The sequence below is a fragment of the Pungitius pungitius genome, chromosome 4 (genome assembly GCF_949316345.1).
Source record: "Pungitius pungitius chromosome 4, fPunPun2.1, whole genome shotgun sequence".
NCBI lineage: Eukaryota > Metazoa > Chordata > Actinopteri > Perciformes > Gasterosteidae > Pungitius > Pungitius pungitius.
This window is the reverse complement of record NC_084903.1, coordinates 23,603,203-23,619,072: the sequence shown is the minus strand read 5'-3', so window position 1 is coordinate 23,619,072 and position 15,870 is coordinate 23,603,203. Positions and strand designations below refer to the sequence as shown.

The following is a 15,870-nucleotide window of genomic DNA, read 5'->3' as shown; positions in this document are numbered from 1 at the left end:
AGACGGTTCAATGATTGAGAAAAAGACGAATATAATGGCAAAAGTACTAACTTTACCTTCAAGTATCTCAAAAAGTACACAGTAATATTTTATGTAACTTTACATATTGATAGAGGAGGTCAACGTGAAATACGTTCAAGTGTCAGAAGAGTGTTACCCGGCTGCTATCTGATTTTAAAGACGGTTCAATGATTGAGAAAAAGACGAATATAATGGCAAAAGTACTAACTTTACTTTCAAGTATCTCAAAAAGTACACAGTAATATTTTATGTAACTTTACATGTTAATAGAGGAGGCCATCGTGTAATAGGATCAAGTGTCAAAAGAGTGTTACCCAGCTGCTATCTAATTTAAAGACAGTTCAAAAATTAAAAAAAGACTAATATAATGGCAATTTTACTAACTTTACCTTCAAGTATCTCAAAAAGTACACAGTAATATTTTATGTAACTTTACATGTTAATAGAGGAGGCCAACATGTAATAGGATCAAGTGTCAAAAGAGTGTTACCCAGCTGCTATCTAATTTAAAGACAGTTCAAAAATTAAAAAAAGACGAATATAATGGCAATTTTACTAACTTTACCTTCAGGTATCCCAAAAAGTACACAGTAATATTTTATGTAACTTTACACGGTGATAGAGGAGGTCAACATGAACCAGGATCAAGTGTCAGAAGAGTGTTACCCGGCTCCTATCTGATTTAAAAATAATTCAAACATTGACAAAAAGACGAATATAATGGCAATATTGCTGACTTTGCCTTCAATTTTCTCAAAAAGTACACAGTAATATTTTATGTAACTTTACATGTTAATAGAGGAGGCCAACGTGTAATAGGATCAAGTGTCAAAAGAGTGTTACCCGTCTTCTATCTGATTTAAAGATAGTTCAAAGATTGAGAAAAAGACGAATCTAATGGCAAAAGTACTAACTTTACCTTCAGTTATCTCAAAAGTTCCACAGTAATATTTTATGTAAATGTACATGTTAATAGAGGAGGTCAACTTAAAATAGGATCAAGTGTCAAAAGAGTGTTACCCGGCTGCTATCTGATTAAAAGATAGGTCAAAGATTGAGAAAAAGACGAATATAATGGCAATATTACTAACTTTACCTTCAAGTATCTAAAGAATTTCACAGTAATATTTTATGTAACTTTACATATTGATAGAAGAGGTCAACATGAATCAGGACCAATTGTCAGAAGAGTGTTACCCGTCTTCTATCTGATTTAAAGATAATTCAAACATTAACAAAAAGACGAATATAATGGCAATATTGCTGACTTTGCCTTCAATTTTCTCAAAAAGTACACAGTAATATTTTATGTAATTTGAGATGGTAATAGAGGAGGCCAACGTGTAATAGGATCAAGTGTCAAAAGAGTGTTACCCGTCTTCTATCTGATTTAAAGATAGTTCAAAGATTGAGAAAAAGACGAATCTAATGGCAAAAGTACTAACTTTACCTTCAGTTATCTCAAAAAGTACACAGTAATATTTCATGTAATTTGAGATGGTAATAGAGGAGGTCAACTTAAAATAGGATCAAGTGTCAGAAGAGTGTTACCCGGCTTGTATCTGATTTAAAGACAGTTCAATGATTGAGAAAAAGACGAATCTAATGGCAATTTTACTAACCTTACCTTCAAGTATCCCAAAAAGTACACAGTAATAATTTATGTAAATGTACATGGTGATAGAGGAGGTCGACATGAAATAGGATCAAGTGTCAGAAGAGTGTTACCCGGCTTTGATCTGATTTAAAGACAGTTCAAAGATTGAGAAAAAGACGAATATAATGGCAAAAGTACTAACTTTACCCTCAAGTATCTCAAAAAGTACACAGTAATATTTCATGTAATTTGAGATGGTAATAGAGGAGGTCAACTTAAAATAGGATCAAGTGTCAAAAGAGTGTTACCCGGCTGCTATCTAATTTAAAGACAGTTCAAAGATTGAGAAAAAGACGAATATAATGGCAAAAGTACTAACTTTGCCTTCAGTTATCTCAAAAAGTACACAGTAATATTTCATGTAATTTGAGATGGTAATAGAGGAGGTCAACTTAAAATAGGATCAAGTGTCAAAAGAGTGTTACCCAGCTGCTATCTAATTTAAAGACAGTTCAAAAATGAAAAAAAGACGAATATAATGGCAATATTACTAACTTTACCTTCAAGTATCTCAAAAAGTACACAGTAATATTTCATGTAAATGTACAAGTTAATAGAGGAGATCAGATTTAAATAGGACCAAGTGTCAAAAGAGTGTTACCCATCTGCTATCTGATTTAAAGAGAGTTCAAATATTGATAAAAGACACTTCAAATGATGATCAGTGCCTTTTTGGCTGTACAGCCCCTTTTACCGTAATACCCAACATAGAGGCGCATTTCCTTTTGAAATGCGGTCCACATGACCGCAGTTGTGTGGCGACGGTGGCGCGTGGAGCAGCGGGGTGCGCTGAGAACCGAACTGACTGAAGGTTGGTGGCTCGAATCCCGCCTGCTCCGTCTGCCACGTCGAAGCGCCCTTGAGCAAGACACCGAACCCCTAATTGATCCCCAGACTCAATGCAACGCGGGTTAAAAGGCAACGTAAGTCACGTGGGATGAAATGTCAGTCAGATGACATGAAGGCAACGAGGGACGAACGTGTCCATTACAACGGCTTCTGATCAGGAAAAACCACAGTCCCATAAAAGACCCTAAAACCAACAAGGTATTTAATAACATATTTATAACAAAGCCACGGAGCTCTATTGTTATATATTATTGTTAAAATATAATTGAGCTCCTTCATCATCCTCATCAACACGATGTGAGGTATTGTCAGTCATTTTTTCTCGCTTTATTGATAAGAAACTAGTGACCAACTGATTTAGGAAATAACTATTATATATGTTTATATGCATATATTTTATATATAATGTATATCATATCAAAGCCACGGGCTTAGAGCCACAAACAGGAAGTGCCGCGCGTTGCTTTTGCTCTTAACATCAGATTTGTTGACAGTGAAACATCCTTCTTTTAAAAGCCCAAACATCCAGTGGAGCTCAGAACAAGCTGTGGAAACAAGAGTCACAAAGAAACTTTATATAGTTTTCAAGTATTCAAAACTGTTAAATAAGTACAAGATGTGTTCACATGATTTACATATCGGACAATATAGACAACTGCCCATTTTTAATTCTCTTTACGTTCCCCACTACCAACGCAACACGCTAAAATGTCCGCAAACTATTCACATTTGTTTTGCTTGTCTTTTTTTTTTTTTGTCATTTCTCGTTTTAACTTTTTGGATCCATTGGAGATGTTGACAGCTGTCTACTGGACAAAGACCACAGAGACGGGACAACCTGGGACAGTTTACAGTGTGGATGAGGACGTCCGGCTGTGGGGGGGGGGGGGGGTGATTAGCTGCTGGTGATATGAACAGTACATTTTAACACAAGGAGAAGTGGGTAAACATTCAATCTCAGTTGATCCCTTGATTTATTGGACAGTTCACTTATAATCGACCAAAGAAGAAATAATATACAGAAGGACTGACTGGGACTCGTGAAGAGTTTCTGTGAGGGGGGGGGGGGGGGGTGTGGTCTAAGTGTGTCTAAACGCGCTTTGTTAAGGCACCTAATGCTGTTGGACTGTTTTCTAACATTGCTTGCAAAAAAAAAATCAAAATCAAAGTGCACCTGTAAATAAAAAGGAAACTTAAAGCACAACTTAAATAGGCTGCAAACCCACTGACACAGAACTTGGGGGCCGGTTGACGTTTTCTGCTGCAGACATCGAGCAGAACTCAAAACAAGAGGGTGAGGAAATAAAAGTAGCACCATAGAGGAAAGAAGTACACCACTCTACACCAAAAGGACGACTGGGATGAGGCTCCTCCCCCAGACTCTACTGTCCACTTCTGATTGGGTGAATAAAGTGAGTGACGAGTCGGCCTTTCTGTACATTAATTCTCTTGATCGCAGGTTTAGAAAAAAAAAAAGCATCCTCCATGTTGTGGTTTGATTCACCGACGCGTGCCATGTCCTCACCAAGCAGCAGTACGCCGTGTGTGCTTTTACTTCTAGGAACTCTGCAGCTTAATTAACATAATCTATTTACAGCGCTCTGGGAGGGGGCGAGGGGAGGGGGGGGGCAGACAGACAAAAATAAATTGTGCAACTCCATTATATGGTTCATGGCACGACCGCAGGAAAAACCCAACGAGCCGCAGCGCCACACGCGTGTTGCTGAACACAGAACGTTGTGTGCGAGTGTTTGTAGAAATATAAATATAAACACGTCCATACTCCAGGGCGTCTGTCTCAGCAGCTTTCTGTGAGGAATGAAGATGATCGTTGCATGATTGGACTCAACAGGGTGATCAACTTACACAGTAAATAATGTTGATAATAAATGGGTGAATTACTGAAATTCAAAGTGGTTCTTTACCAGGAGAACTGCTGGCAAAATGACGACATGGCACCCGGATGCAAATGCACCGTCTGGACCGATGGCACCAAAACAAAACGATACAAACGAGGAGATCGGAAATCAAAAAGGTCATAAAAGCTGCCTCTGAGACAGAGGGGATAGTCACCATACTGTACACTTTCTACAATATCCATGTCAATGATGAATAGAACAAGTGCATTCACTTAAAGGAAGCATTGAGCTTAAAACTAAAACGCGTGCTTTACACTTAGGATCATTTCAGAAACCATAACGAGCACCAGTTGACAAGTCGCAGTTCGGATTTAGAATAGTGTTCAGATTAAACGTGTTTGCTTAAATAATGTCCCTTGCTTTTATAACAACTTGGTGATGAACATAAGTGAATAACAGCGTTTCATTTTAAATCAACAGCACCTTCATTCAGAATTATTTTTTTTCCTTTTTAAATTACTGTACTTCTTTTACATCAACACAACAGTTGATTAGCTAGTCGTCTTTATTTACAGGGGGGGGGGTTGGAGGAGGGAGGGGCTTATGCATTGAGCCGCAGCGACTGATCCTCTCTCCTCCTGGAGGAGATATCGATGTCTATGGAGTCTTTACCCACGATCAGTCGGAGGCGCTTTGCTGGAGGAAGTGGAATGAAATCGTCATCAAACTCATTGTCGAAGTAGTCATCTTCATCATCATCATCATCTTCATCGCCCTCGTCGTCTTCATCCTCCTCCTCATCATCATCCTCCTCCTCCTCCTCTGACGACGGCTCTGCCAGGGCCTTTTGGGTCCGATGTCCACCTGTCCTGGCCTCCAGACTCTGGCCCATGTCCCCGTTGTAGGACATCTGGGACGACTGGGATATCCGGCGCGCGTCGTCCTCCCTCTTCAGCTGGATCTTCAGCTTGGCGGCGTTGCCGTGGACGACGGGGGCGAAGCCGTTGTTCAGCTTGGCGATGTACGAGCCCCCTTTGTCCTTGTCGTGGTCCTTGCTGAACTTGATGCTGATCTTGGAGCTGGAGGACGGCGAGTTGACGGCGGAGGAGCCGACGGGCTCGTTGGCGTCGTTGGTCTTGCTGCTGCTGCTGTCTCTCCGCCGGCGGAGCGTCAGCTTGGGGATCCCCGTGTTGTTCTCCAGGATCAGCTGGGCGTCGTATCGCGTGATCTGACGCTTCTTCTTCCCCTTGTCCTGCGAGCGGCACCCGCTCTTGCTCTTGCCCCTGCGCAGCGACTTGCTGCCGCTGGAAACCCCGTTGTAGTCGCGGTGGCGGTCGGCGAAGCTGAGCAGCACGTTGCCGCATGGCCCCGGCGTGAAGGGCTCGCCGTACGAATCCTCGCGCTTGATTGTCCGCTCTGTCCGGAGACGCGTCAGCCGCTTCCGCCTGGAGGACGAGCCCCGCCTGGCGTAGCCGCCGTCCAACGCCGGCTGCTCCAGGCCGACGCCGTGGCGGAGGTACTCCTCCATGTCGGCCGGCTCCGTTTTGATGACCACTCCCCCGGGGACCGGGCTCAAGCCGTTCATGGCGCTGGGCTCCAGCTTAACGCCAGTGGCCTCCTGGGCCTTGACGAGGGTCCGCGTGGACCTGCGAGTCCTGTACGTGGTGCACTGGCCGCCCTCGCTGCCTCGCCCGTGCGGCGCGCTGCCGTTTTCCTTGGCAGCGTGCCGGGTGAGGCAGCCCCGCTGGCCCAACGTCTGCTGCATCAGCTCCTGTCCATCCTTCTCCTTCTTCACGGCGAGGCCTTTACACAGCGACACCTTGGAGTCCCTGAGACCCAGCTGGCCAGTCTCCCCTTTAGCAGACGCCTTGGGCTCCGCCCCCCTCCTGCGACTCCGCAGCTGGACTTTACTTAGTGAAGGCTTGGATTGGGATTTCAGTATCTTTGGTACCCTGTTATTGTTCACACGACCTTGTTTTGAACATGAGGTAGTAAGGGCTCTGGACAAAGTCTGTCTGGATTGAGTCCTGTTCTTATACTTCAGGCCAGAGGATGATGTTCTTTTTCTGGCAGCTGGTGGGAGAAGATCAAACGTTGCACATTACGTATTGATAACATTTGCAGAAACCCACCTAAACGTGTTTTTCCCGGGTGATAATCAAATTGAGTCAGGGCCTCAACATTAGTCGCGGACGCACACAGAGAAGGCAACAGAGCATTTCATCCTGAGCCGACTCTTACATTGATGTGTTTTTGGCATTTCCTGAGAGTCTCCGTCCGTGTGGGAGCCCACAGAGTGACTGTCTGAGCTCCGGTTTCCTTCCCCCAGCTTCTTCAGCCTGTTGAGACGCTTGTCCGTCTCCCGCAACCCGTATTTGCTGTTGATCACCGGCACCTCCACAGGTAGCCCTGCTTTGGATTTAAAAGCACCCATACCCCGCCTGCACAGACAAACAAGTCACTCTATTAACCCTTCAATGTATTAATCAAGGGCACAGAGCACATGATGTGTTGCACTTACCGTTCACACGTATAGCATTCACAGAACTCATTGTTTTCCCCAAAAAAACCATCTCCATAATAACATGAGATTTCCTCTCCGGGTTCGGTGTCCCTCAAAACCTTCACGCAGGCCGTGTCTCGTCCCGTCGACACAAACTACAGAGAACAGTAGAACCGCCGTTAGTTTGTAGAACCTCTGCACGGATGGTTTTCCCTCAGCGCTTGTTTGAGGTATTTATTCATTGAGCATTACCTACAGTAAACAGAGTCAGGAGAACCAGCACAGGACACAATGTAGTTTACACCAGACAAACTTATTGTTATTTATGCTCTTTTTAAAGCCACCAAATGCCAAAAATGTTCTGGTCTACCGCCTCAATTTGTTTGTTATTGCGTGACAAACCAAAGTCACGCAATAACACGACAAAGCTGGCGTGTTCTCCAAACCGCCATCTACCGACTTTAAGTGTCTCACAGAACTTCAAAGCATCCAAACTTCAAAGGACGTACCTTGCAGTTTGGTCGACAATCTGCAAAAAGAAGAAACACAATAATAATCAGTATTCTCATGAATATTAACAATTTTGGACCATATAGATTCATAATTCTCACATAAAAACAGCCCCCCCCCCAAAAAATCCTCATAAGGCTCGACTGAGATGAATGGAAATAATCCAGCGTGGCATTTTTGGCAGACAAGTGGGGGAAAGAAAATGCCTTTGACCTCCCGAGCGATTGAAAAGCACCTTTTCTTCTTACGGCGTAGAAAGAATTAAAGTCTGAACTCCTCAGTGAAGCCACGAGTCGCCTGAGGCAGATTCCTTTGAAACTTGCACTGACCACGGAGCAGATGCAAAGATGTGAGTAGTTCACAGCACGTAGGGACTCCATCAACCCACATGGGACATTCTTGGATGTATAGATTCCATCGTTTTACTATTTATTTATTACATTATCAAAAAAAATCATACATTGTTTTTTTTCATGCCATTTATAGCATGAAAGCAGTGTTCAACTGAAAAAAAAGACAAGTTTAGTCTGCTAGCACTCGGCTGTGATTCTGATGCGTTCATAGAAACACAAGCGTGGCCATAAAACGATAAAATGTTGGAATAGTCTGCTGAAGTTGCGGCTCAAATGAACGATGATGCGTTACCATCATCATTTAATTTACTGAATAATCCCCCTCTTTAGTCTCACGTGTTGCTGCATCGTGTGAGGTACGCTAGCTGAAGCAAACATTTTCACACATTCAGCTGCATCCGTCTAGAGGTTTGTCTCCGTACCCCCTTTTGCTTTCCTGATACATTTTGAGGCCCTGATCCATCCATTGAAAGCCCCTACTAAGAGCGAGGATCAATACCGTGATTGATGAACGCAGCTGGTCCCAGCCAGAGCTGCGCACAGTTCTTGCGTGTCGAGTACATGACGCTGAAGTCATTCTCCCCGTGCCGCAGCAGCATGTTTTCCTCACTCTCTGAAAGCTCCGCGATGCATCCCACCAGGTACTCGATCTTGTCATTTCTTTTCCTGCAAAACAACACAAGGTGGAAACATTTGTTACAGAGCGCCGAGCAGGCTGCATTACCTCATCATCTGCAAGTACTTCCCATAGATCCATCTATGTGTGTGTGATACGTTTGTGTATCCGTGGCGACGGTGCAGGCAGCTACATGCAGATTACTCAGCATGTAGACGGATGCATGTCGTGAGGAGGCCACGCACACTAACCAAAGTAAAGCCGTACAGCTTTAGCTGAATTTAACACAACATGCTGACGCGCAGGAGTCAGGGGGGGGGGGGGGGGGGGGAGACCCCTCTGTCATCACAACGGCAGCAGAGAGTTTATATGTCGTGTTCATCCAGAGTGCTGGCTAACGCCGTTAATATTGACCATCAAACACTGGCTGACACAACAGAGTCGTCCAAGAAAGACAGATTAGGACACGTAAATGCATTTGGAGGGGGAGGGGGGAGGGGAGGGGGGCAAGTGAGAGTAGAGAGTTCACCAATGGTGCTTTTCTAAAATCAGAAATCACAGGTGACAGCATGTTCTCACCATTCCTTTGTTGCCACAATTTTAGCCCCGTTTTGCTCGGATGAGTATCGATTACAAGGCAGAATCTCAAAGCCGCTGTCTGTGGCAAACATCCGCAGGTACACAAATACCTGTGCAGAACATAGAGTTAGTCATCGGGTTGATTTTGATGCCGGAAAAATTGGAGGCAAGCTCTTAGATCAGGTTTTTACATGTTGCTTGAAGAGCTTTTCTTGAGCTTTCGTCTTGTGGAGAAATTGATTTCGCGACCAGTCTCCGGTCGTCAAAGCTCTGAAGGCTTTCTCCAAGTTGTCGTGCTTCTTGAAGCGCTCGATGATCTCTTTCAACTCTTCCTGTCGTCCCTTAATCGGTCGAAATCTGTGGGGACGCATTAGTGATGGAATACAGATGTGAAAATCAGAAATAAATAAATAACTTATTGACATATGTCCACAATGAATAGGACTTTTATTCATGACAACCAACAGCTCCCCTGAGGTTGCTGACCTGGTGTTCATCTTGTGAGTTTGAAAGCCCAGATAAGGATCCAGGATGAGGCTCGTGGTCAGGTCGTCATTCTCACACAACTCCTTGGCGGTCATTCCCGAGGAGGGCACATAGCGCGTCCCCGCCTCCAGACTGGTTGTACTGAACCCTGGACACGCCGGACACAGATGGGTGTTAGTGCAAGCGTCTGAGGACCAAGCGACGCGTTAGAACATGAGCGCGTTTGACTCACTGCGGCTACATCTTCGACTTCTGTTTTTAATGTGGCGCAGGGAGGCCCGCTGGGAGTGCTGGGAGCGAGTCTGGCTCACATGTTGCTCGCTGGTCAACTTGGTTCCGTGTCGTCTGCCATTTAATACCATGTTCTTGGATTCGCCCAGCCACTTCATGCCCACAAGCCCCCTGATCCAGTTGCATTTAGTCTCCGAGATGAACAAACACTCTTGAGTGGGGAAGACTGGGGTCTGGAGATTGGAACCTGAAGGCAGAGGCAGAAAAAAGAAGATGCACATTAGTGGATGACAAAATCTGATTAGTTTACTCAGACTGAGGAAATCAAATGTGGCACGCTAATGAGTAGCTGGATGTGTAAAAAACTTTTTTTTATTGTATTTGCACGTTTCCCATTACTAAATGGCATTTTGTACACACTCACAACTATCTTTTCTATGTCTCACCTCGCCTGTACTTCTGTGAGAAACATTGTACAATTTCAGCATGAAACAACTCTCATTCTAAAAACAACTGTTTATATTTCACATTACATCTTCTTGTATCTATTCGTACGTGCCATATTTTCTTTTGGTTTATTGGTTAGACACCAAAACAGGGCAAATGTTTAAACCCACTTTACAATAAACGGCACTCTGCCAAACCACAAGGATGAGGTGAGCTCCCTGTCACACAGGATCCACCAGAAAAACCAGTAAATAATCAGTCAACTCACCCAGTGGTGGTTACTAATGTTTACATGGTGGTTGAAGCAGTGGTGGAATGTAACCAAGTTCCTTTATTCAAGCACAGATTTGAAGTGTTTCTACTTAACTTGAACTGTTCTTATTTTATACTTATTTTCTTCCAAAACACGTTTCAGAGTTAAATATTGTATTTTCTTTCGAAGCTTAAATTCCTTTGCTGGTTAGGATTAAGTAATATATATATATATATATATATTCATTATATTAAAAATCTAGAATTAGCTAATGACAATTTCAGCATGAAACGACAACTCTCATTCTACAGGACTATTATACGAGTACACCAGAGTATGTGTTTTGGTACTTTGAGTAAGATCACATTACTTGCGCAATGAAAGTTGTGAGTTCTCCCTGCAGACAGGAAAGAGGCGCTGAGGAGAAGAGATTTAAAAAATCCTGCAGCGCCCCCCCGAGACAACGCGAAGTAATGCACTGGACTGCTGTCAAGTGCAACACTAACGTCGTTGATCCACCACGCATAAAGTATTGCTTTGTACCATATATATGCATCGGGATTTTTGTGTGCGTGTGTGTATATACACAAACACAAAAAATCCCGATCACAAAATGCAATATGTACACTTCTGTCACACGACGTGGTTTAAAAATGCACCATTCCGTCGCAGGGAGCATCATCTAATTTATAATCGATGCATTAGGGGGAAAAAAAGCTTCGCAATATTAGCTCAGAAGCTAACGTTAGCCAACAACAAAACCACAACACGCCACGGGGATGAGGAGAGGCAGTGGAAACCCGGAAGGCCACACGCACAGACACGACAGCTGAGGCCGAGCGTGCATCAGTTATCAATCAAGCTTCGCATTGTTTGCTAACTGTTGTATCTCCGCCCATGTACACCGCGTTAGCATGGGAGCTAATCACCAACAAGGCGACGCCGGGGGGAGATCCGCTCGGCCGGCTGCGCGTTAGCTTTGCAGCAGACGCCGGCGATTCGCCTCGTTGTGTTAACGCAGAACACCAAACCCAAACAGCACCACCGGTTAAACTGTGCTCCGACACAAAGACCGCAACAGCACGGCATCAAGCGTGCTGATATTTAACGATGGTACACCATGATACGTTCCACTCCACTCTTCACAAATTACATCGAGCTGCTCCACGAAGCAAGCGAAACACCCACCTAATTAAACAATAAGCCTATTTAAACGTGGCCACCTCTATTAAGCGCGCACACGTCTGTTAATCACGTTAATACCGTGTCTTTGCTCCTTAGTTTGCGTCAGCAGGCATCAAACTTAACTTCGGTATGCTAACAGCCTCCATCGGCTAGCAGTCAACAACAGACGTTCAAGTACAACAAACCAACGGTCCCCATTTCTCCCACCGATAGCAATAATGTGCAAATAATATTTGACAACCGGCCGCACACACGTCCCGGTACGTTACCTGTAAACCGGCGGACCACAGCGGGCTAACAGCGACAGCTTGGGTGTTCTGATGTGGAAGCCATTGGCTAGTTAGCTTAGCATGCTAAATGTGTCATTCGTGGGGCGAATTAAAAGTTAGTTCTTGTGCCGGTGCCCGTGTAGGCCGCGGATACGGTCCTCGGTGGTCATCAAATCCGGGAGGACGACCAACGGCCAACCGCAGGCGACATTTTATCTCGATATCTGGCAGTTAAAAAGCTGAAAGCGTTTACACGCGTTGGGAGCGTTTAAATGTCTGGAGTCCCCAACGGAAGCAGAACACACACACAATACTCACAAAGGTGATTTTGTAAAAAACAATCGCGAAATAAAAGTCTTTCAAACTAATCCCACTTTGGCACGACAATCCTAAACGAAAGAATAAGACAGGAAACAATTTTTTTTAAAAGAAACTAACATTAAAATTCAAGATGGCGGAGAAGGGGAGAGAGAAAGACGCAGCACAGCCATCCCCGTGAGAAAATAGACCCGGCACAAAATATATATATTGTCGCCCGTTGTTACAGAAATGAGACACAGTAGTCGAGGATTTTAGTCTTAAGCTATAGAAGTCAACGCAGTTGTCGACTTTTTGCAGGTTTCGTCTAAAAATAATAAGTCGAAAAAAGGGTTTTGTTAGTTTTAGCCAGTACTTGTCGGAGGTACACAAAAGTAGTGCTGCATAAACAAACCTCTTTGCGCTTCCTAAAGAATCCGGCGACGGTGAGATGACAACGGTGAGGTTCTTCCCCGGTCCATGCAGAACCTCACCAGAACCCCACCAGAATAAGTGACCTTAAACCCACATATTACCTGGGATTCGTTCTTCCCCTGTCCATGCAGAACCTCACCAGAACGTCACCTGAACTCCACCAGAACAAGTGACCTTAAAACCACATATTACCTGGGATTGGTTCTTCCCCTGTACATGCAGAACCTCACCAGAACCCATCCAGAACTCCACCAGAACAAGTGACCTTAAAACCGCATATATACCTGTGATTGGTTCTTCCCCTGTCCATGCAGAACCTCACCAGAACCCATCCAGAACTCCACCAGAACAAGTGACCTTAAAACCGCATATATACCTGTGATTGGTTCATCCCCTGTCCATGCAGAACCTCACCAGAACCCATCCAGAACTCCACCAGAACAAGTGACCTTAAAACCGCATATGTACCTGTGATTGGTTCTTCCCCTGTCCATGCAGAACCTCACCAGAACCCCACCAGAACAAGTGACCTTAAAACCACATGTTACCTGTAATTGGTTCTTTCCCTGTCCATGCAGAACCTCACCAGAACCCATCCAGAACCCCACCAAAACAAGTGACCTTAGAACCGCATATAAACCTGGGATTGGTTCTTCACCGGTCCATGCAGACCCTCAGCAGGACCTTAGTGACCTTAGAGCCTCATATAAACCTGGTACTGGTACCGACCCGGACCTCTGCAAGCGGGCCGTTCACCAGTTCTTTCTCTACAGAACCAGGACCCTGTGAAATGTTCATCATCACTGGTTTATTCGTTGACATTTGACTTGATTGATTGTTTGTCAGGCTTTTTCTTTTACATTTAATAAACGCTAAATGTTCATACTTTTGTATTTTTTTTATCAATGGATGTCTCTTTCTAATTGTGAGGATTGTTACTACAATGAATTCATTACATTATACCATATTATTTGACTTTGGTTTTTAATAAAAATTCAAATCTGCAAGGAGACTAAAACCTTAAAATAAATGTATAAAAGGGAAAGTTTTGCCACTAGAATCCAATGTCATAGAAGTCTTTAGAAACATAAACGGGAACTAATTAAGTAAAGTATTACGGTACTTTACTTCATATATATTTACATATATAAACATGTGACATCATATGTATTTGTGCACGTTTTATAAATATATAATTGATATCGATGGCCTGCAGCTCTCTAGTAGCAGAAATCCTTGTATTCGATCTACTTTAAGTTCCAGTGTATATATGTAATACAGCGAAACTGTATTTAAAGGAGAAAAACTACTTTGATACTACATATTCTTTTATCAGTTGAGAGGAGAAATATTGAACTTTGAACCCTAATCAATATGTTTTTTTCATGCTAGTGCAAACTTAAAACTAAGCCTCAATAACATCTTCACCTTATTAGCAGAAATGTTTGTTATAAAAATCAACAAAGCAAAAAAATCTTAACAAAAGCTCAGATTTCCAGTGAAATGTCATAGCTGCTGTTTATTGAGCTATTGCTGTTGGATTTGAATTTGAAGTGTGCGACTTTAACTCCTTTAACACATGAAGGAGAAACGCTTGGTGGGCGTTGTGAAATTCGTCTTTTCTTCGCATACCATCGCTCTGCGAGAGCTTCACTGCGCGTGGGAGGCCCCTCTCGGCGCGTGTTGGGAAGACAGTAACCATGGCAACCACCTAAATACCCCTGACCTCCTCCAGTAGGTTCGCGGTGAAGGTGTGAGCCGAGCTGGAAGCCCGGGTTTGGTTTTTAATATTCATCCGTGCACTGAAAATAATGTAGGACCAGACCGGTGAGAGTCATCCCTTCAGCCGACTTCACCCGTAGGTACAAATGTGTCATTATTTAACTTTCCTTTAACTTTCTTCCATGTCACTTTAATGACAATTTAATCAAATATTCATAGACAAGGAGCAACAATAATATAGCAAATATCTTCAGATTTGAGCCTGTAGATGAGACAAAACAAGTGGATCCAAAGATTTAAATTCACTTTTTACTATTTTCTGAAAATATTTTGCGACATTTAATTGAGAAAATCATCCTTTATAACCCGTATTCTGAGCTATAATCATTTTCTATTCAGCTTCTGATTATAGTGAAACATTCTAGTTCCATTAAAACATAAACACAGGTAAGCTTTATACTACACATTATTTTGAGAGTGTTTGGGAAAATAGACTCATATTAAATGACCCTTTTGACCTTTCCATCCATGTTTCAGTCTTCAATGACAGTCATTCCTGTTGAATACACTTCTCATGTGTGCACTATAATATTTATGTAGCTAGATTATTCCTTGTAATTTAATATTAGTATCTATTTGTTAAAGTGTTAAAGTTGACTACGTACACCCTTTTACCTATTTGTTCAAATATTGTTTGATTTTTGGTCTTGATAACTCATTTCAGGAGGAGTTGCACTTTGCTCAGGCCTTGTCCTTTCTGTCTCATTCTGTACTCACTGAAACAAGACATTTTGTTGTTGAATAGAAAACATATTGGTGATTCCAAATCTTTTTTTCTTCATTAAATAAAATGAATAATGCCTTATTGTCTTCAAATCCGAAGTTCAAAAAAGATACAGATACAGCTTACTGTTAGACTAAAATTGCGATTAAATATTTATTTACTAATAACTATTACCTATCAGTGTCTTGCAGTTTGGTTTTTCTATTAGGGATGAAAAGCACCATGTCATTTGGTATTATGCAAAATATAGCCTGTTGCGAATTATGACACAAAGGTGGGTCCCTAATGAGTTTTTTTGACAAGAATGGAACTGTGTGTCAAAGAGGAAGAAGCTTTGACACAGCGAGACATTCACTGATGGGATTTGTGACAATAAAAATACATGAAGTAGACAGCCGTTGTTCCAGTTGGTTTTGTAAAGGTTGATGTCTGAATATGGTAAAACTGATAACTGTGTGTTTCAAACCGTATTGTTATCTATGAACTCACTCACAGTGAACAGTTCAACATCCTTGAGTTAGTATAATTCATATTTTACATGAATGCAAAATGAGAATATACTGATATATAACATTCACACGGGACATATTTCTGCTTTATTCTCCTTTTCAATGAAGGACATTTTAAAGTATTTTAGTGTGGTAGTAATACATTTACTTTGGTAAGTTACCTCAATACGTCCTCCAACACTTAACCATGCACGCCTTATTTTATTTATCATTTAACGGTCTTTCTTCTTTTTTTCCGTTTAGCTTTTGTCAATGTTTACTTACGTAATAGCGTAATCTGACGTGTGCGTAACGTGAAAACGTAA

General features: G+C 42.7%; 1 protein-coding gene across 4 annotated transcripts; it reads right to left on the bottom strand.

Moving 5' to 3' along the window:
* Positions 1–3,087: 3,087 nt before the first annotated feature.
* On the bottom strand, positions 3,088–12,511 carry kmt5b (lysine methyltransferase 5B). Of its 4 annotated transcripts, XM_037449478.2 has the most exons (10): positions 11,819–12,250; positions 9,666–9,911; positions 9,434–9,581; positions 9,139–9,304; positions 8,948–9,057; positions 8,252–8,418; positions 7,399–7,418; positions 6,908–7,044; positions 6,628–6,827; positions 3,088–6,459 (listed from the first exon to the last, which is right to left on the bottom strand). In XM_037449478.2, exons 2-10 carry the CDS (start codon positions 9,820–9,822, stop codon positions 4,988–4,990), a joined length of 2,577 nt encoding a protein of 858 aa, XP_037305375.2. In that variant the 5' UTR covers positions 9,823–9,911; positions 11,819–12,250; the 3' UTR covers positions 3,088–4,987. The 4 variants fall into 4 exon arrangements, with proteins under 4 accessions (XP_037305375.2, XP_037305364.2, XP_037305345.2 ...); XM_037449467.2 differs by lacking the exon at positions 11,819–12,250 and adding an exon at positions 12,257–12,511 and having other exon boundaries at positions 9,139–9,581; XM_037449448.2 differs by having other exon boundaries at positions 9,139–9,581.
* Between the last annotated feature and the right edge of the window lie 3,359 nt (positions 12,512–15,870).

Coding starts and splice junctions, on each gene's coding strand:
- kmt5b (XM_037449467.2), bottom strand. CDS start 9,822: ATGAAGTGGCTGGGCGAATCCAAGAACATGGTATTAAATGGCAGACGA. Junction 9,582..9,665: donor AAGTCGAAGATGTAGCCGCA/GTGAGTCAAACG, acceptor CGGCGTGTCCAG/GGTTCAGTACAACCAGTCTG. Junction 7,419..8,251: donor AGCTGCGTTCATCAATCACG/GTATTGATCCTC, acceptor TTCTTTTTGCAG/ATTGTCGACCAAACTGCAAG.